We start from the raw sequence: 20,754 nt of genomic DNA, 5'->3' as shown, positions 1-20,754 counted from the left end.
CGGCAGCTTCAATTCCAGCTTGAATTCAAGACACACAGTGAGCTTGATCTGATCCAGCTTTGGATCCGTCTCACTCAGCTGTGCCACTCAAGCTCCCTTGCAGGGCAGACATCATAACTCAAGTCGTGACCTGTGGTCCCTGAGTAGCTAACTGAGGAGAAGGAATCTGGGCTGGGCTCTGCAATACTTGGGGACCTGGTGTTTCTTCTCAGAACTTTAGTACTAGAATGGCCCCTAAACAGGTACAGATGCCTTGCAATGTAGCTTTAGCTTCCCTTCCAAAACCGGGTGTTGAAGAAATGAACTGTCAGTGGAAGGCAGAGCTCCACCCTGGCCCTGCTCCTGCTCTAGAATGCTACCAGCTGGCCAGGCGGTATATGCAAAGCCGGGAGACAGGATGACTTCATGTGCCAAAAAGCAGGGCTTGGGTTATGACAGCAAGGATGAGGTCATCTTTATCCATATCACTGCAGAAGGGCCTAACAGAGCAGAAAACTTTATTTACTGTTGGCACGCTGCCACTATCTGAATATAAACTAATCAAAGCCACCATATGTCACTGTTAATGCTATTTGCTTGGATTTGATTAGTCTGATCAAATTATTTTACACACAATATTTGCTATATTTTATTCTCTTTCAGAAAACAAACTATCAGAGAACATCATTGGTCCAGATCTCTATAACCTTCATTTGATGAAGACAACCCTAACCAAACACTGAACACACAGCTTTCACTGACTCATCTCCCTTGACCCTGCCTCCACATTTGGGGCCAGCACCCAGCTACCTGGCATCCCACCATCCCTGGGAATGCTGGATCTCAAACCCTTTGGCATTAGACAATTCTAGTCCTAGTCTGCTGTGAAAACAGAAAGTAAAGCACAAATAAACGAACAGGCCAAGTCCATCTGAGTGTAAAGAACAATCCAGAACCCAGGAACAGGAAAAACAGGCTTCGGTACAGACAGAGCAATCACATGACCCCAAAAGGATACTTTATAAATGTGTTACTATGTTCCTAACTAGACAATGTGCTTGTAATAGTCCAGATTTTCATCTAGACACCTGGACCGTTTAAAGGTTGTAATGAACACTATGCTAACATCTGCTGCATGCTAGCAATGCACTGGAGAATACTACATGGCAGTTCCTACGGCTGTTTACAGATGAGGCTACGGGACACACACAGGCTAGGCGGCATGCCTCAAAGTTCCCCAGCTAAGCCGAGTCTTGACCAGGACTCGAGAGGAAGACAAGCTCAGACCCCTTTCTGAAGTGCCATCCACTGCCTCTCTGTACAGCTCCTACATGGGATGAACAAAAGGACCAACTGCAGGCAGATTCAGAGAATGGCAGAGCCTCAGATTTGGAAAACCGTTAGCCACTACAGTAACCTTAAGAGTTCTCCCAAAGCTTTACTGTTAATGAATGAACTTAAGAGCCAATTCTTATAAATAAAATGACAATAAGTCCTGGCAAAGAGCAGCTGCCTCACCTCAGGGTAGCAGGAGAGCAGGAGAAGCCACTGTGCACAGCCTCTGCCCAGTGCCTGGCAAGGCGAAGGCGCATCAGATCTTCCTGGGACGACTGGAAGGTAAGACACTACCTGTCCCAGGCCTGCCCAGGCTTTTACTCCTCTCAGAGTCAATTTCTGTTCTTACTCCAGCAGAACTCTTTAGAAGTTCAAAAGCAAGTCAACTGAGTTCAAATTTTAAAAACAAATAAGGTCAATGAAACCCTAAACTCCCAGGCGGTGCAGTTTCCCCAGTTTCTAGACTGCCCAACATAAAACGTCTTGAGTACCGACTGCAGTCAAAACAGATGTTCGGCTGGGTCAACCTCCCTCCTTGCTCAAGTCTGGGCAGGTCCAAAGTTTCCATAAAGGAAATGGTACTGAAAAATCAAAGCCAGAAAGAGCCATGCAGAGAGGCTGAGATTTGATGGAGGCAGGAGAAGTGCTTGCCTGGGATTCTGGGAGTCGAGGTTCTCACAGTCCAGTACTGTGGGGTGCTTTCTACAAGTGGGTGTGGCGGGTGTGGTGGGCGTGGTGGGCGTGGCTAGCGTGGTGGGCGTGGCTGGGGTGGCAGGTGTGAGGATGACAGTTCAGTGCCACACAGCGGCCTTGAGATGAACTGGTGAGGTGAGCCCTGTACTGGGTGTCAGGAAAGAGCTGGTTCCTAATTGGCCAAAGTTGCTGGATGTCCCAGGGCCTTAACTTTCTTTTCAAAACCTAACTCCCTTAAACCAAACAGAAGGAAGTAAAGAAGAGGGAGGAAGGGAGGGTTCTTTTGGATTCCATGGCTATGGATTCCTTTGCTGTCCAGCTGAAGAACACACCAGTAACCAGGGAATTACTACAAAAGGCAGGAGATCACATCTACCACTTCCTGTGTCACTGCAGACACACGTGACAAATGAATCCCTCTTTCCCTGCCAGGGAAGGGCAGCTCCACAGTGGACACGTGGATGGTGAGCTGAGAAATGAAGGTCTCTGATCAAAGCCAAAATATATGGTCAGCGGCAGAGCTCAGTTGGGACGAACTGGGTTTTCTACAGCCATGTGTCAGTCAGGGCAGGTTGGCAGGGGAGGAACACAGTCTTCAAAATCAGCCTGCACCATCATTTCCGACAACAACAAAATTCACTCCTCACAGAACCTTCCAGTGGGACAGCATATTGGCCAGAGAGCCACATCAACCTGAATTCCCCAAACCTGTGTCTTACAGTCATGGTTAGTTAGGCCTGGGTCAAATGAGTCTCAGCAGTTCACAGCCACTCCTGAGTTTCTTCTTTCCCTGCTCAGAGACAAGGCCGTCTCTCCCCACACCCATGAACACACTGTGAAATGATTTCTGTAAGAATTACTTCCCAGCTGTATACACAGGGGAAAAAAGGCTTAGGTAGTTCCTCTACCCTCTATTCATTAGGGAAAAGCACAGCCTTGAAAGCTCATGGAAAGCAAACCTTCCGATCACGTTCAAGTCGTACAAGGTTGGTTATTGTTTCCAACAACCCCACAGGTGCATATCGGTCCAGCTTTGGTTAGACCACAGGAAAGTGCCACAGAAGAAATGGTGAGGACTTAGTGTCTTTACAAACTAGTGACACCAAGAATCTAGTATGTTCCTGGATCCAGACTGTCTTTATCCATGTGACCTTATTGTAGTGTGGAGCGGTGGGCCGCTTCCCGTCGCCAGGCTCCTGCACAGCTAGCTTATGCCCCGAAATAATTACACAGAAACTGTATTCTTTTAAACACTGCCTGGCCCATTAGTTCTAGCCTCTTATTGGCTAATTCTCACATCTTGCTTTAACCCATATTTAATAATCTGTGTCGCACCACGAGGTGTGGCTTACCAGGAAAGATCTTAACCTGCGTCTGTGTCAGGTGGGAGAATCATGGTGACTGCCTGGAGAGGAGAGGCATGGCGTCTGACTCACTGCCTTCTTCCTCCCAGAATTCTGTTCTGTCTACTCCACCTAAGCTGCTGTCCTATCAAAGGCCAAGCAGTTTCTTTATTAATTAACCAATGAAAGCAACAGATAGATAGATAGATGACACTCCCACATCACCTTATAGAGTTCTTGCAAGAACTTCATGAGGCAGGACTACTTGTATGAGCCTTTTATAGATAGGGAAACTGAGGCTGAGCTGTGAAGGAGCTTAGTAAAGAACAGACTGGAAAGACAGGGGTCCTTCTGAACAGGTAAGATGGCCACCTATCCCTGACTACATCCCTGACCCCATTCCAGACCCCCTCCCTAGACCGGACCCTGGCCCCGTCCCTGTCCCTGACCCCATCCATGACCCCTTCCCTAACTCCATCCATGACCCTGTCCCTGACCCCGTCCCTGGTCCTATCTCTGACTCCTTCCCTGGCCCCATCCCTGACCCCATCCCTCCTCCAGCCTCCTCTGCTTACTCAGTCTCTGCTTGTGTGACATTCTTGTCAGCTGCCATTTTTCCTTCCCCTGAGACAGACCAAACATTTGACTGCTATGGCCTTTCCAGAGAGTCTCAGAGGACAGTCTCTATTCCAGAAAGACTAGTTAAGAACCTGGCAAGCCTCTACCATACTATCAAGGTAAAGCTGCCCAAACTTCAGCTAAATACCTGCTGGTATGAAGATCACGCAAAGATATGAGTCTACACCAGGAAAACAAGAGTGACTGGCCAATCCCAGTGGGCCAGAGGTATGGACAGCCCTTACTGTCGTATCTGCACAAACACACTGACCCACTTATTTTCATAGATGCCACACCTATGACCATTTTCTCCATAACATTCAGGAATGCAAGCAGAGCTCGCATGCAGAGGCAGACATGTCAACGGTGTTCCAGAGGTAGGCTACAGCTACCCATAATCCGACTCGGGTGCAGAGCTGGGGAGGAAACCAGCTGGAACAAACACATGGTTCTTACGTACCCTTTCGATCTCCTGGAGGTACAAGAGTGCGATGTCCCCGGCTTTCTCGTAGCAGGTGATGACATCCTGCTCCCGGTCCACATGGAGATTACTGGTTGAGGACGACACAGGCAGCTTCTCTAGACAAAGTCCTAAGAGCAAAGCAAAGTCAGAAACCGGATGAGCAGGTTTCCATGGGACTTAGTTTTAGGTTTTGGAGGGCCAGAAAATGGTCTGTGCCGTTAGAGGCTGATGGAGAATTGGACCCTCCACCCTGTCCTCCTTGAATTGAGACAGGGCCTCCCTGTGCAATACTGGCTGGTCTGGAACTCCCTAAGTTGACCAAGTCGGTCTTGAACTCACAAAGATCCACTTACATCTCCCTCTGCTTCTCAATTAAAGGCATGTGACACCATACTCTGATTGTCCTTTCTCTTAAAGACAAATGGAGCATCAAAATGAAGCACCAGGAGGAACATTTACAGTGGCAGAAGAGGCCACTCACAATACACAGCCGCCTATTTCAGCTCGACGCTCAGTGTGACCTTGAGAGGGCCCTTCACCACGGGCTCTTCAGTCCTGAAGACTATGAGGGTCATTTTTATACATCAGCATCACCAGGCAATGGGGTGCTAGGACGTTTGAACAATTATTCTGGGTGTGTCTGTTGGGTGTTTCTGGCTGAGAATTACACTTGGGCTGGTAAGCTGAGTAAGCGTGCTGCCTTCCCTAAGTGGGCAGGCCTCTTCTGGTCACCTGAATAGAACAGGGCAATAGCTAGGATAGAGCAAAGCAAGGCCTTTCCTGCCTGAACAGCAGCATTGGCTCTCAGACTGACACCTATGCCACTGGCCTTCGGGTTCCCAGGCCTTCAGAATGGACTAGAAGTACACCAGCAGATCCCTTGGGGTTCTAACAGTCAACTAAAGGTCTTACCTCCCACTGACCCTGTCCCAGGAGGGTCCTAACTAATACAAAGACTCACTGAACGATGCCCAAAGCTCTTCAACAATTTTTAACAGTGAGCGAATCTGGCTGCTCTTGTTTACAGCTTAAGTGTCCCCAAAGGCCTTTATGTTAAAGGCGTGACCTCCACAGTGGTGCTACTGGGAAGACATGAAATCTTTTAAGAGGTGGTAGCTAGTGAGACATCTCTGGGTCACTGGGGCATGCCTTGGAATAAGCCTTCAATGCTCAGAGGGAGCATTACTTAAAAACTAGGAAATCTTACCACATTCAGACAACACTCAGTTCTGGACTAAAAGACAACCTAGAACATTGTCTGGAGGCATTTTTCTCATAGAGAGGCAAACAACTCTTTGCCAGAGGAGAGTTCAGGATTGAGATGTGCGAAAGCATGAGAGGCTGAAAAAAATACAATGTGAGAATGAGCAAACTTTTTTTGGTTTTTCGAGACAGGGTTTCTCGGTAGCTTTGGAGTTTGTCCTGGAACTAGCTCTTGTAGACCAGGCTGGACTCACAGAGATCCGCCTGCCTCTGCCTCCTGAGTGCTGGGATTAAAGACGTGTGCCAACACTGCCCAGCAAGCAGGCACTTCTTGAGCCCAGTGTCCATCAACCTTCAACTGGCCTAGAGAGATCAGTCTTTAGCCAACAAAAGGCAGCAGGAGAAGCCATGGTGGGGATGGTGTGGCAGGATTTTTACAATAGGAGTTCTGCTGCCTCAAGTGCCCTATGCCATGATATACATTCCAGCTCATCTCAAAGTCTGAGAGTCTGGAATTGGAAGGGGCAGATTAATTCCCCTTCCAGTTGAAGAAGTGGAGACCTGCCATGATAAGGAAAGTGATTTGTCCCAAATCACACCAGGCACTAACATTCCAAGTGTGGACCCCACTCCATGTCTTTTCACGGCTTGCTAGCTTGTTTCGTTCTCTTGCTAACTAACATTCCACTTACCTACCTACCTTTGAGTGGTTAGCTTGACTGCTTAGTTCTGGCTCTTGGAGAAGTTAAAAACACACTCATGTAGGATTGTTCTGTGGACATGCTTCAATTCAACTTAGTAAATACCAAAATGTGCGTCTTCTAGTTCACATGCCCGACTATGCTGAAGACACAGTCTTGGGAGAAAACGCGCCACACTTCTTCTCGCCTTCCGACTCAGACCAAGAGTCGCTGCTTTCTGAGGTGCAGGACTAAGTGAGTTCCTAGCGCTCTGCTTGTGCCCAGCACTGGTCTGGTAGTCAGACAGTCTGATAGGTGCACAGTGGCATCTCGCTCCTGTCTGACTCTGCACTTCCCTTTCGCATGCTTATCTGCCACCTGCATCCTTATCTCAAGTGCTGCCTGGTTAAATTTTTTGCTCTTTTTCAATTGGGGTATTTAGGGATTTCCAGTTTTGAGTTTTAAGTATTCTCTGTATGAGAATGAGATTAAAATTAATATATATTCGCCGGGCGATGGTGGTGCACGCCTTTAATCCCAGCACTTGGGAGGCAGAGGCAGGCGGATCTCTGTGAGTTCAAGACCAGACTGGTCCACAGAGAAACCCTGTCTCGAACAACCAAAAGAAAAAAATTAATTAATATTCAAATGAGAGCCCTTTATTATAAATATTTCTTTTGTAAATATTTTTTCTCAAAATCTAAGACTTCTATAGAGTATATTCACAGATATGTTCATCTGTGTGTTGGTGAGCACAGAGATCAAAATCAGGTGTCTTTTCTACCTCTCCATATCACTTTTGAGACAGGGTTTCCTCACTGGACCTGGGGCTTGTCAATTCAGGTAGACTACAGGCCAGCAAGCCCCAGGGTCCTCGGTGCTGGAACTGTGAGCACTTTCCAGGCTTTTATACAGAGGCTAGCACTCTGAACTGTGAGCACTTGCCAGGCTTTTATACAGAGGCTAGCGCTCTGAACTGCAAGCTTGCACAGGCAGCATTTTACCAGCTGAGCCAGACCCCAGCCTTCCAAGTCAAACCCTTCTCTTCCCATTCCTTAGCTGGCATCTTTCAGATTTAACTTTATTATTTATTTAATATATTTAACTTTATTAAATTCTAATTTTTATCAACTTTTCCTTTCATGGATTATACTTTAGATATGATAACTAAACCTCATTGGTAAACGCAAAGTCACCCAGCTTTCTTCTGTGTTATCTTCCAGGAGTTTCACAGCTCTGCGCTTTGACACTTATAACACTTGAGGCCTATGGCTGAGTTTTTCTTCTTTATTTTTCTGCATCTGTACTCAGTAGTCCTGGCATTAAGACTGCCTTTGTCAAAGCCTAGTTGACTCGGTTGGATGGGTCTAGCCTTTAGCCCTGCTCTGTTCTACTGACTTACCTGCCTGTTCTTTTATCAGTATTATGCTGTTGTGATCACAGTATACTATTCTGATATCACTAGTGAGGTGTAATATACATGAGATAAAACTTGCCTGTTTCAAGTATTCAATTTTTTTAAATAAATTCAAAGACTTTATAATTTGTGGTAGTTTGAATAGGAATATCACCTACAGACTTATGTGTTTGAATGCTTGGCCCATAGGGAGTAACACTATTAGAAGGTGTGGCCTTGTTGAAGGAAGAACTTTGAGGTCTTACATGCTCAAGCTACAGACAGTGTGGCACACAGTCTCTCCCTGTAGCCTGCGAATCCAGATGTAGAACTCTCAACCCCTTCTCCAGCATCATGTCCTGCACGATGCCAAGCTTCCTGCCATGACAATTTTGGACTAAACCTCTAAACAGCAAGCCAGCTCTAGCTAAATGTTTATAAGAGTTGCTATGGTCATGGTGTCTCTTCACCCAAACTAAGACAAAATTTGAATTTAGAATAATATCATCATCCTTAAATGCTGTTTTCTGCTCATAAAGTCAGTTCCCAGTTCCCTCAGCTTTAGACTACCATCAATCTACGATCTCTATAGCTTACTCCTTCTGGACACTTTATGTAAATGAAGTTGTACATATGGCCTTTGGGAGATATTGCTTTGAATGCATGCTTCATCCAGGATATAGAAAGTTTCAGTGCTGTTTTTATTGTCTTTCTCTTTTCACAGTATTTTCACAGCTCCAACAGGCTGCATTTTCTACCCAACTGCCCAGTGCAGACGCAGGTCATTCCCACTCTGGCTACTAAGAAAAATGCAGTTGTGAGTATTCATGGACAGCCTTCCTGTAGAGAAATATTTTAATACTCTTTGGTTGGAATATAGGGGTAGAATTGTTAGATCACATGACAAGTTTCTTCTTAATTTTTTAGTTGCCAAACTGTTTTTCTAAACTAGTTTCAGCTTTCTGCATCTGGCCAGCCATGCGTGAGCGTCCTATCTCCACAGATCTGGCATTGCTACTGTCTGACTTTTACACAGCATTGCCCCAGAGGGCAGGAAAAGGCATCTCATTGTGTTTAGAGTCATATTTCCACAACCACTGACTCTAGCCACCCATGTGTTCATGTGCCTATTTATTATCTACATATCTTCTTTAGTCAATTGTCTTAGAATATTTAATCCACTTACAAGGTTACTAGTTTTCCTACTGACTTGACAGTGTTTGTATATTCTAGATACAGATGCTCAGATTTGTGATTTGGAAATATTTTCATTCTATGAATACTATTACTACTACTTCTTCTCCTTCTCTTCCTCCTCTTCCTCCTTCTCCCCGCCCCCACCTCTCTTTACATTTTTTAACAGGGAATTTTCCCTGGGTGGATAGAGATCAACCATGATCTGTTTGTGACGTGCAAACAGGACATTTCTTAAACAGCAGAAATAAACTTTTGATGAAATCAAAGGTATCCATATTTTCTTTAATTGGGATAAGTTTAGGCTAACAAGGCTTTGCCCTACATGTTTCTCTAGAATTGGATGTTTTCTTTAATTGGGCTGAGTTTGGGCTAACAAGGCTTTGCCCTGCATGTTTCTCTAGAATTGGATGTTTTCTTTAATTGGGCTGAGTTTGGGCTAACAAGGCTTTGCCCTGCATGTTCCTCTAGAATTGGATGTTTTCTTTAATTGGGCTGCATTTGGGCTAACAAGGCTTTGCCCTGCATGTTCCTCTAGAATTGGATGTTTTCTCTAATTGGGCTGAGTTTGGGCTATCAAGGCTTTGCCCTGCATGTTCCTCTAAAATTGGATGTTTTCTTTAATTGGGTTGAGTTTGGGCTATCAAGGCTTTGCCCTGTGTGTTCCTCAGAATTGGAGCCCAGAAGTGTGACCCACACTGCCGTCAGTTTTACATATACTGCAAGGTACAGACTGACCTGACCTCTTTGCGAACAGACCTCCAGCTTTCTAATTCCACATAACTGAAGACTTTCCTTTCCCAATGAGATGCACATTTGTGGGAAATCATATGGGCACCAATGCATGCATCTCCGGACTGTGTTCTGTTACAGTGATCTGTGTACGCTCACACCGATGCCTGGTGAGTGCCGTCACACTCACGGCTGGGAGAACTGAGGGCTGCTTGCAGGACTCTGGAAAGGAGAGGATAACTCCACATTGGAACCTGTTCTTTCCTGAACTCGTTCCTCCGTGCCTTTTACCTTTACTGATTTTAGTCTGTCTCTTTTTGTATAATAAACAGTAAGCAGAAATAAGTTTTCTGAAGTGTGAGCTTTTTCCTGCAATCAGTGGTCTTGAGAAACACTGACAGGAACTAGAGAACATAGCTGAATTCTTCTAACTTTGTCACGATGTGTTTCTGACTTAGTTGCTCTTATAAGTCTTTTGCTAGAAGAGAATGTATATTCCACTGTAAGGTGGAATGTCACACTAAGGGTGGCTGGGTCAAGTCAACACACTGTGCTCCTGGCCTTCTTTCTCTGACTTACTGATGTCTTCCTGCTCTACATTCATTGAAACAGTGGCATTGAGCCGACCACAGCTGTGCATCTTCCCATTTCTCTGTGAAGTTTCACCAGTTTTCCTTCATGTATTTTAAAGCTCTGCTACTGGGCATATAAACTTTAGAACTGTTATTAAATCTTTAATAGACTGACTTCTTTGCTTCAACACCACCTTTGTCAACTTTAACCCAGTTCCTCCAATTCTCATTTGGTTAATGTAACCATAGTAGATTTCTCATCCCTTTTCCTCTCAATCTACTGTGCCATTATTTTCTAAACTATTTCCTATAATCAACACTCAAACCTTCCTTATTTTCCATTGTGATGGCCGTTTAGTTTTAAGTGTTTGGAACATTTACCGTCAGCAAACATGGTGACACATGCCCATGATCCCAGTACTCTGGAGGCTGAGGATTATGCATGTGAGGCCAGCCTAGGCTATACAGCGAGATCTGTCTCAAAAGACAAACAGACCCCCACAGTAACATTTACTGAAATTTGTATTTGTCCCACGTGCCCGTGTTCTGTGTCTTTCCCCTCTATTTCGCTAGTGTATTTACCTCACTTGTTAACTTACTAGCAGAAACGATGTCTGCTGCTCTTGGTTTTAATTATGATCTGTTTCAAATGACTTCGCATACTCTGAACAACCTTCATAACCTGTCCCCTCATTGCTAGTATTGTATTAAGTAGTCAATTATATTTTAAAGAAACTTAGTCTTCTATTTCCAGCAATATAGCTGGGCTCTTTCATGCTAAACATTCGTGTTGATTCACATTTCCTTCTGGTGTCTTTTATCTTCTGCCCAAAGTAATTCCTTAAATATATTTGTGGGATTGTCCTACTACTGCTGATTTCTTAGCTGCATTATGTCTGGGAGATGCGATATTAATATTCATCTTTGGAGCTATTTCACTGGGAAGGGAATTGAAGGTTGGTGGCTTGCTTCTCCCTCGTTCTTCCTCTAAAGACGCTGCTCCACTAAGTTCTCACTTACATACTTTCTGAAAGGAATTCCGTTTCTCCCCCTTACGTCTGTTAATTTATATGGTTCTTCTTTTCTGGCTTTATCACTGGCTGTGGGCAGTTTGTATTATGAAGTACTTGAAAGCTTCACTGAATTCCTAGAACTGAGTGTTTACAGTTTTGTAAAAACTCAAAACTCTGTGGAGATGGTTTAATGAGTAAAATACTTGCCATGCTCCTTAGTTCAGATGCCCAGAATAGAAATGTGGTAGCGCTTGCTGTCATGCCAGCACTCCTGTGGAGAGACAGGAAGCAGAGACAGGAGAAGCCCTGTGGCCGGGGCCAGCTCATGATATACATAGTGGGAACACAAGAGACTGAGCCTCATGTAGGATGGGAGGAAGAACCCACATCCAAGGCTGCTCTCAAACTTTTACATGTGCCCTGTAGTAAACACATGTCTGCACCCACACAGATCACAGACACACAAATAAAAAATTAAATTTTTAATTCTAAATTTTAGTATTTATTCACAGTCCAAATCATCAAGTAGCCTCTTACAGTTCTGCCATAACTTCTTAACTTTTTTTTTAAGAAAATGCGTGATAAAAAAGAATAGACTCCTTTAGGCTGTGGTGATGCACACCTTTAATCCTAGTACTTGGTAGGCAGAGGCAGGTAGATCTCAGAGTTTGAGGCCAGCCTGGTCTACAGAGTGAGTTCCAGTACAGCAAGGCTATACAGAGAGACCTTGTCTCAAAAAAACAAAACAAAACAAAAAACCCAGACTCCTCATTTACACAACAGCCTCAAAACTACTAAAGGCAAGTGAGCAAGTGCTTGGTTTCAGCTTTATCTTGTTCTTTACACACCCACTAGCACTAAATTAAAAGCCACGGGGGGGGGGGGGAGAAATTGTTCCATGGTCTGGTCTTTTTGTGGATAAGAAGCAACCAAACAATGTAAGAGCTAAAGCCAGTAGTTTAATACAAGGAGAACAAAACCAATACCCCAGAATATGTTAGAAGATCAAGAAAAATTGACCCCACTGGTTGATACCGTGTTCCTGCAGGCTGGACTCTGGCAGCTAAAGCCCATGGCAATTATCAAGCTATCCAGAGACATGTCAGAGCTCCAAAACCAAAGAAACACCCAATCTGTTCAATACAGCTTGATGATCCTTGTATGTTAGTAGTCCTCTGGGTCTACAAGCTCCACAACCTGCCCTCCACAGCAGAGGAGGAGCAGAGCTTCGGGTGGGATCATGATCTAGACAGCAAGTCTGTAGCACCTAAGGTGTGGGCTGCACGAGTCTCCCTTGGCCTGCGGAAGGCCCTCATGGTGTCGAACTAATGGTGGCTTCTCTTTCCCCCAACACCATGCCTTTCGTCCTACATGCACTGGGCATGTATCAAAGCACAGGCAGAATTCTAACAACCATCTCAGTTCTAGAATCCTTAGGTATCTGACAAAAGCTAAGCCTCTGGACTGGCACGTAATTTTCAAGTGCCAGGGTCACATCAGCTCTGTCTGAGAGGCAAAGTCCTGGGTTAGGGCCCAGATTGGCTCCCATTAGAAACTGAGATGAAGCCTTGTCAGTTTAACAGTCATCCTCAGTAGTATTTTCAGTGACTTTCTTTTTCCCCCTAGAGAAATGCATGATCAAAAATGGGGAGGTGGTCAGACTTGCTAAAGAGCTTCTATGATGCAAACACCTCAGTAAGATCTCAGCAATACCTGCTTCTCCAAATCAAGCTGTATGCAAAAGGGTAGAAATTTAGTGTGTATTCATCTGTTCTCTCAAGACTAGGCACTACACAGAAAAGCCGATGACTTAGTCAGAGGTTCAGTAACACAGTGTTAGCATCTTCTCAGCTCTGATGAGAGACACTTCTAACTACACCCTAACAAGGTGGGCAGCATCATGGCAGAAGAAGAAAGGTCATGGTGGGACAAGAAGCAAAAGGACCAAGTGCATTCTATTTAACTAGAAACCTTGGTCCCTTAAGAGCTGCATCAGCGCCTTCCCAGGTTGGCGCCCAATGATCTAATCATTTTCCATTAGCTCCCACATCCTGACATTCCTTCATCGAGTAGCATTACCACCCTAGGAAGCAGCACACAAAGATTTTGGGGGACACACTCAAGCCACAGTCAAGTCATAATAAAATACATCTGGCAACAAGACCAGGTTTAAAGCATTAATAATAAATGGCTGACCACATTGCTGTGTTTCAAAAGCGCAGAACACCCACCCAGCCAGTCTATGATCCATCTCCCTGTGACAGGATGAAGTTCCACAAAGGGATCAGGATCTGGCAGGTCCTTCTGCCAACTCGTAATGATAAAATCACTTGGATTATACACCCCTTGCTCTCAAAGCTCTTCCACAAACACTGGCTATTTAGTAACACTCAGCAAGTAATATCTGCACCTAAATATGTGGGGAGAGAGAGTCTCCAAGGAGTTAACTGACTTGCCCAGGTGCCAGAGAGGAAGCCCCACACTGGGTGGAGGCCACTCCCTCCCCAGGCTGTCCAGGGTGCAGTGCTGAAAGCTGAGGTAGTACAAGGGGCCAAAGGGAGGACACTACCGGAAGACCAGGGGGAGGGAGGACACGACAGGAAGACCAGGGCGAGGGAGGACACGACAGGAAGACCAGAGGGAGGGAGGACACGACTGGAAGACCAGGGGGAGGGAGGACACGACTGGAAGACCAGGGGAGGGAGGACACGACTGGAAGACCAGGGGAGGACACGACTGGAAGACCAGGAGGAGGGAGGACACGACTGGAAGACCAGGGGGAGGGAGGACACTACCGGAAGACCAGGGGGAGGGAGGACACTACCAGAAGACCAGGAGGAGGGAGGACACTACCGGAAGACCAGGGGAGGACACTACCGGAAGACCAGGGGAGGACACTACCGGAAGACCAGGGGGAGGGAGGACACGACTGGAAGACCAGGGGGAGGGAGGACACTACCAGAAGACCAAGGGGAGGGAGGACACTACCAGAAGACCAGGAGGAGGGAGGACACTACCGGAAGACCAGGGGGAGGGAGGACACGACTGGAAGACCAGGGGGAGGGAGGACACGACTGGAAGACCAGGAGGAGGGAGGACACTACCGGAAGACCAGGGGAGGACATTACTGGAAGGTCAGGGGGGAGTCTAGTGGACAGGGTGCTGGATAGCTGAGACTCAAGCTGAGAGCAACTTGTCCAGCCTCTGCACTGCTCTGTTTAGGTGGGACTACAGAATTCTCTCCTGTCCAGCTTTATCTGAGAGCCCCCGTTCTTTTCTGGATATAGGACTGACCCACACTAATCAAGGTTTATTTAAGTAGGTCCTTCTCAGCACCTTGCACTATGCCTGGGTTCGATGTGCAGTTTCTGATCTCCATAGCTACCCTACAAGGAAGGTGCTCATAGAATTTGTAGATATGATTGGAGTTAGGACACCACAGCTAACAATGATAACATCACCTTGCTCTGACCCTGTTCCCTGTAACTACAAAGCCCTCTGGCAATCCTTTTACTGAGCAGCTAATAGCAGTGAACTCAATGCCCAATCCTAGCAAGGCATAAAAATGAGCTTCAAACAGAATCCTATGAGCCAGTGCTGATTGCCTCTCCTACCAAGAGCTGCCCCACCTCGAGCAATCCAAACCTCCAGGACCACCAGGACCACCACATGTCCCAGGCCTTCTGTGCTATGAACCACTGAGACAATACCTTGTGCTACAGGGCTGAACAGTCAAATTGATATTTTGATTCTTAAATGCCACATGGACATGAACAGAATAACAACTTCTCAGTTATATGATGCAATAAAGCTATAAATGTAACAGAGATCCTGTGAACTACAGCACCAGCCATTGCTCTCTCGGTTAACTCAACCACAGCTGGGGAACTCACATACAGGGGAGGCACATCCTGAGGCCGCTGTAACCCAAGGGGGAAGGGGAGTCTATAGGACTTTGTAACTGGACGTACAAAACTTCAGTATAAGTCCATGTCTCTGATAACCCAGCACCACGGTGTAGGCTTCAAAGGCAGTAAGACAATGTTAGGGGAATCTCAAGTTCCAAAGTGGAAAGGAAATCCAGGAACAGCCTGAGACTCACAGGCAAGTCATAGGAAGGCAGCTCGCCTGGAGTTGCTGAACTCATGTGCTGGCCTCTAGACTCAGGGTTCCCACAGGTATCAGGTGTGGGGGGGAGGATGAGGTGTGCGGGGCATGGAGAGGGGACACGACCATGGAAACACCACATGCAGGGGATGAGGGAAAAGAAGCTGTCAGGGGTCTCCTGTGAGGTTTCTGTCAACCCACAGCTTCTCTGAGTTTAAGTGGCTCCTGGCTGGAAGCCATGGCAGACCCCTTTGGGGGACCACCAAGAACTGTTTTCCTTCTAGGCTCGGCATATCCTTCTCAGGAGCTAAATACATGTGTACACCATGGACACACACAGAGAGAGACACAGACACACACACAAGCGCGCGCACACACACACACACACACACACACACCTCCAGAAGTGAAGCCAATCCTGTATTCAGCATTTACCTGCTAGAGCAAACACTCTTTCAGTGAATGTTTCTTCTCACTCTATAATTCTACAAGCAAATGAGATGCTAATTCAAACTGAAATACTCATGAAACAAGAGTCTCTGATCTGAATTTATGTTCTTTTACATTTCCATTTAATAACAATATACCAATATGTATTTAACATATAGCAATAATAACAGCTGTTGAGTGCTACCTGCCAGTTCTCTGAGAGCTCCATGACAGAGGGGACTGGTCCTTGAGGTGATAGGAACTCATCCAAGATGACACAAAAGGACAGAGATAGGGTCCAGCTGGTCTGAGTCTGGAATTCCATTATACTTGTCTCTGCCGCGAGAGTCTCTACGCATTGACCTAGGGCTAGAATGGCCAAGGACGTGGGTTGTGAAGGCAGGCTCCTTTGCTCATGGCACACAGATGACATTAGATGCATGACTGCTAAATGAGAGGCAGAGGCAGGCAAATCTCCGTGAGTTCGAGGCCAGTCTGGTCTACAGAATGAGTTTCAAGACAGCCAAGGCTATACAGGGAAACCCTGTCTCAAACAATCATAATAATAAAAACAAAAGCATGGAGATGATGAAGACAGGGCCTGGCACACGGCAAGCCCCCAAGAGTGAGCGGTGACTGACACCGCGTGTCACCACTGCCCTAGATAACAGCGGCTGGAAAGGCTCCAGGCGGGAGCATCATAGCCTTCGCTCTGATGCTTGTCAATGTTTAAACAGCTTGGCTGAGATACTGTTCAAATATTATAAAACGAACTACAGTATATAATCCAATGGAATATCACTAGATAATTCTGGAGCAGGTGATCACTACAAAAAGAAGCCGCCATCAGCAGCTCCTTCCTGAGCCCCCTCAGACCTGGGACCACTCACCGACTTCCTGCCTCTACGGATGTGCCTTTTCTAGGCAGCTCATAAAAATGGAATCATATGGGATTTGATCTTTTGTGTCTGGCTAGATTTAGCAAAATATTTTCAAGGTTTGCAGTTATTTAGCAAGTATCCCAGCTTTATTACTTTTGAAGTTGGGGTGAGATGCACAAACACAAGATTAGCCCCTTACGAGCTGCATTTGGTCCAGCACCGTATGATGACCACGATTCATTTTTAAAATCTCATCCCTTCTGATTGCCAAATAATATCCTACTGTGTAGAAGCTTCATTTCCTTTATCCATTCACAGGCTGCCAAATTTTGGATTTTATTTCCACTTCTTGTTTATCCAGAGTCCTGCCACAAACCTTCCGGCACTATTTCTCACGGGAACCTATGCTTTCATTCTCCTGGCTACAGAGCAAGACAGGGACTAGAGGATTATGTTGGCCAACTCCTTCTGTCATGCTATTTTTAAGGTCTGTTTGAAAAAAATATCATACCTACCATCTAACTATAGACCTTCAAAATACTGAGGCAAAGGAGCAGGACTTTGGGCAGACAGCTAGCTTCGAACCCTTGCTTCTCCAAACAGCTGCCCTGTCAGTCAGGGGCCTGCTGTCTAACGTTTTGGAGACTGTTTCTCCTCACATCACACAAATGTGCCGAGTGACATTTGTGCCGGTGACAATGTCAGTGCCGGGCATTCAGAAAACACTCAGCCAACCGTTACCACCCTCGTCAGCAGGCATCTTCCTGGTACCAGTGACAACTCCCTTCCATTTTCTTCTCAGGGATATCTAAAAATATAGGAAAGCCTCAAGCAGAAAGTACCCATCGCCCACATTCGAGCCCCTCAGAGTTAAGGGCGATTAGCATAGCTGCCACAGACCCCTGATCCCAGTGTGAGGCCTCGTCACTGTGGCTGGGGCTCATGTGTTCCCAGAGAAGACTGGTCACACTGGGGACTCCGCAATGCAAAATGGAAGCAAGGGTGACAGTGACCAGGAAACACGTGCAACTGTCCTTGTCTCGCTGCACAGACTCTAGTGAGCAGCAAGGAGATGTGCTGTCCTAGCTGGGATGGAGTCTCAGAGCAGCAGCCACTTGTAGCAGAAAAAGGAGGAGACATTCTTCAACCATGCAACAGGGCAGGTAAGATGTCGGCCATAAAGTCACCCAAATCTGAGTCTGCTGACCTGAGTTTGATGCCTGGAATCTACACGGTGGGAGAGAACCATCTCCTGCAAGATACCCTCTGACCTCCGGACATATGCACACGCAGACATGCACATACAAAGGCATTAAATGAATTCAGAACAGACACCTCCACAGACTTTCACTGAGAGCGCTATCCTCAACCTTTCTATGAACCGAGTTTCTGCTGCCTCCAGAAAGAAAACCAATGAGAAGTCGAGAGACACAAGCGACATTAAATATGAATGTAGGTCAGTGGCAGCAAAAGGACTCGCGCTCTCCTTACAGCATCTAAATATAAACAGGAAGCTCTGACCAGCACCCTGACAGGCGTGGTTTATTCCATACAGCGATACAGCATGCAGCCTCCCAGCACATGGGAATCGTGACCCTAGAGTGGGAACAGGAGGGGAGGTAAAGGGGATGGACAGCCCCATCAAGGACAGGCAGCATCCCTCCCACAAGTCCCGTTCCCCGTAGCCGGCTTCCCGCCATAGCAAAGTCCACACAGGAGCTCTGCATGACCCACTCCTGCCTCCACACCCACCACACATCAACTTCCTATAAACAACTTTCTTTTCTTTGTCCAAAGTGATCTCAAAGCTTCAAATGCAAAACAGCAGCTTCTCAAAGAAAAACAATGGGGCCTCTATGGTCCCCTGCCCCCTCGGGAACTAGGGAAGCATATGCATGGGGAGTTTAGGCTGTGTCCAGGGTCTCATAGGGATTAGCAACACCCACCCTGATTCTTGACCCCAAGTTTTGTACTTTGGTACCCGCTTGGAACACAGTCCCCAACAGACCAGAGAACTGTCTGTTCTACAGCTCTGGGACCTCACCTAGAAGGGCATGGGCATTTGCAAACATGCAGTTCCTAAAACTTGAAATTCTGTCTTCAAAACTATCAAGAAATGCCTGGCCTTCCACAGGGGCATCCTTAACTTCCGGGACTTTCTACCCAGGAGGATACAGGGCACGACTCCTGCTAAGGCTCTCTATCCTGGCACAAAGGTCCCTATGCTAACTTAGTCTTTGCTGATGCCGTCCCCAGGGCACTGGCAGCAGTCAGGTCCTCCGCCCAAGATGGGTAGATAAGTCTGGGTGTGACCTGGCTGCACAACGGGCAGGCTGTGCAGCTTCCTCCTAGAGAGGCTGTGTGTCCCTCACTAAGTTCCAGTTAACAGAGACACCAGGCAAGTTCAGCTTTCTCCTGGCATCACAACTATGCCAATCTCTGAGACTGCAAATGCCAACTCGGTCTGGCGGGCACTATGTTAGCCTGCCTTGTGGCAGGGCAGGGACCATGAGGAGCTAAGGCACAGTGCCAAGCAGATACTAGGAGTGGGGTATGGAATGCACCTGGAAGGGAGCAACTGCGCAGGCAACACTGGTTCCTATCTGAGCCTTGACAGGGTTCCTGCGACCCCTGGTGGCAGCTGCCATCATGCTTCAGAACAACCTCTGACTGCTGTAAAAAGTCGAGTCTGACAGATGTGGCCCCCACTGACTTGCTATGGAATTCTGGGTTCTAGGTTTTTAGTGTGTCCTGAGCTCCAAAGCGCCCCCAATATCCTTAACAAAAAAGGAGAATAAGAAAGAGGAGAAGGAGGAGGAGGAGGAGGAGGAGGAGGAGGAGGAGGAGGAGGAGGAGGAGGAGGAGGAGGAGGAGGAGGAGGAGGAGGAGGGTTGGCTGCACTGTTTAGGAAAGGCTGTCTTTCCTTCCCTCATGTAGGGTCTACAATGGTTGTAAGTCTGCTCAATGCACCTCACAGCAACCAGGACCAGCCTCTCTGTCAGTAAGGGCCTGCGATCTCATGGTGACATAACAGTGAAGAGGCAGACTGGTGGATCTATACCTACCAGCTCTCTAAAATGGGGACTCTATCTATGCCAGTCTCTAGGGTAGCAAAGATCAACAGGAATAAGAGGCAAGGGCTTAGACCACGCTCGAAGGATGTTTTACAGGCTGTAACCATCACCAGTAATCTGGTACTACATCCCAGAACCTGGGACACACCTGAGGCCTGTCTGTTTGGGAGGCTGCAGCATGCTCTGCACGGCAGTTGCCATCTCTGCTGGGCACTGGGCAGGGCACTGGGCAGGGACTCAGCTTCCCGTACCCTCCCCGGCACTCTACGGACAGCTACACTCCGTGCCACACAGCAACACCCTCATTTTCCACAGAACAGCCGGTGCTCTGCTTCCGCCCCCAACAGAGCTCAGAGCTCTCCAAATATGGGTGTGTGTGTGCTTTCTTCTTTTCCAGAGCATCATGAATATCTGGGGGAAGAGGATGAGCACTAGACATGCTCTAGCAGCCAAATGAGACTAGGAGGGGTTGTGATCAGCAAGGCTCACACTCAGATCCAATTAGTGAAAACACAGGAGCCAGGCCAGGTAACAGTCCACATCAGACCAGCTCTGTACAAGCCCAGGGCCCTACGAGATCCTAGAAGGATGGGGCTGACTCCCAAGAACAAAGTCCTGAGTGACTAGCACACAGTGCCGGAGCCAATGCACTACAGAAGCCCTTTAGCCTAGCAGGCTGAGAGGCAGTCCAGACTCTGAAAGTGACGGTGGGCAGGAGAGGAGCTACAGACAGGATTGTGTGCTTTAAAGCTTGCCGAAGGCCACATCTATGTCATCTAAAGTAGACAGGATTTCAAACACACTGGAAACTTCGGATTAAACAACCTGGGTCTATCTGAGTAGTGCACCCTACATGCCAGGGCAGTTTTAATAAACAGTCTCATGCGGGGACCCTATGTGGCAGACTCTATCCTTGCTGCAAGCAGCTTAGACAAGCCCAGCCTCAATGCCCAGCCTGAGCGTGTGCGCATGTATTTGCTGATTCCATGAATTAATTAATTATACAATCTACTGGAGAGAGGCAAGTGGCAGATGTAAAATA

General features: G+C 46.9%; 1 protein-coding gene across 12 annotated transcripts in view; it reads right to left on the bottom strand.

The window, feature by feature from the left end:
- The window catches only part of Ttc7b (tetratricopeptide repeat domain 7B), a 224,393-nt gene that overhangs the window by 164,014 nt on the left and 39,625 nt on the right, over positions 1-20,754 (bottom strand). For all 12 annotated transcript variants that reach the window (XM_075947231.1, XM_075947235.1, XM_075947233.1 and 9 more), the window contains one exon: positions 4,429-4,559. In XM_075947231.1, coding sequence (XP_075803346.1) covers positions 4,429-4,559 — 131 coding nt within the window. The remainder of the gene's footprint in view (positions 1-4,428; positions 4,560-20,754) is intronic.

Source organism: Microtus pennsylvanicus, chromosome 14, assembly GCF_037038515.1.
Source record: "Microtus pennsylvanicus isolate mMicPen1 chromosome 14, mMicPen1.hap1, whole genome shotgun sequence".
Taxonomy (NCBI): Eukaryota; Metazoa; Chordata; class Mammalia; order Rodentia; family Cricetidae; genus Microtus; species Microtus pennsylvanicus.
The sequence above is the reverse complement of the archived record's forward strand: the minus strand, read 5'-3'. Positions and strand labels throughout refer to the sequence as shown.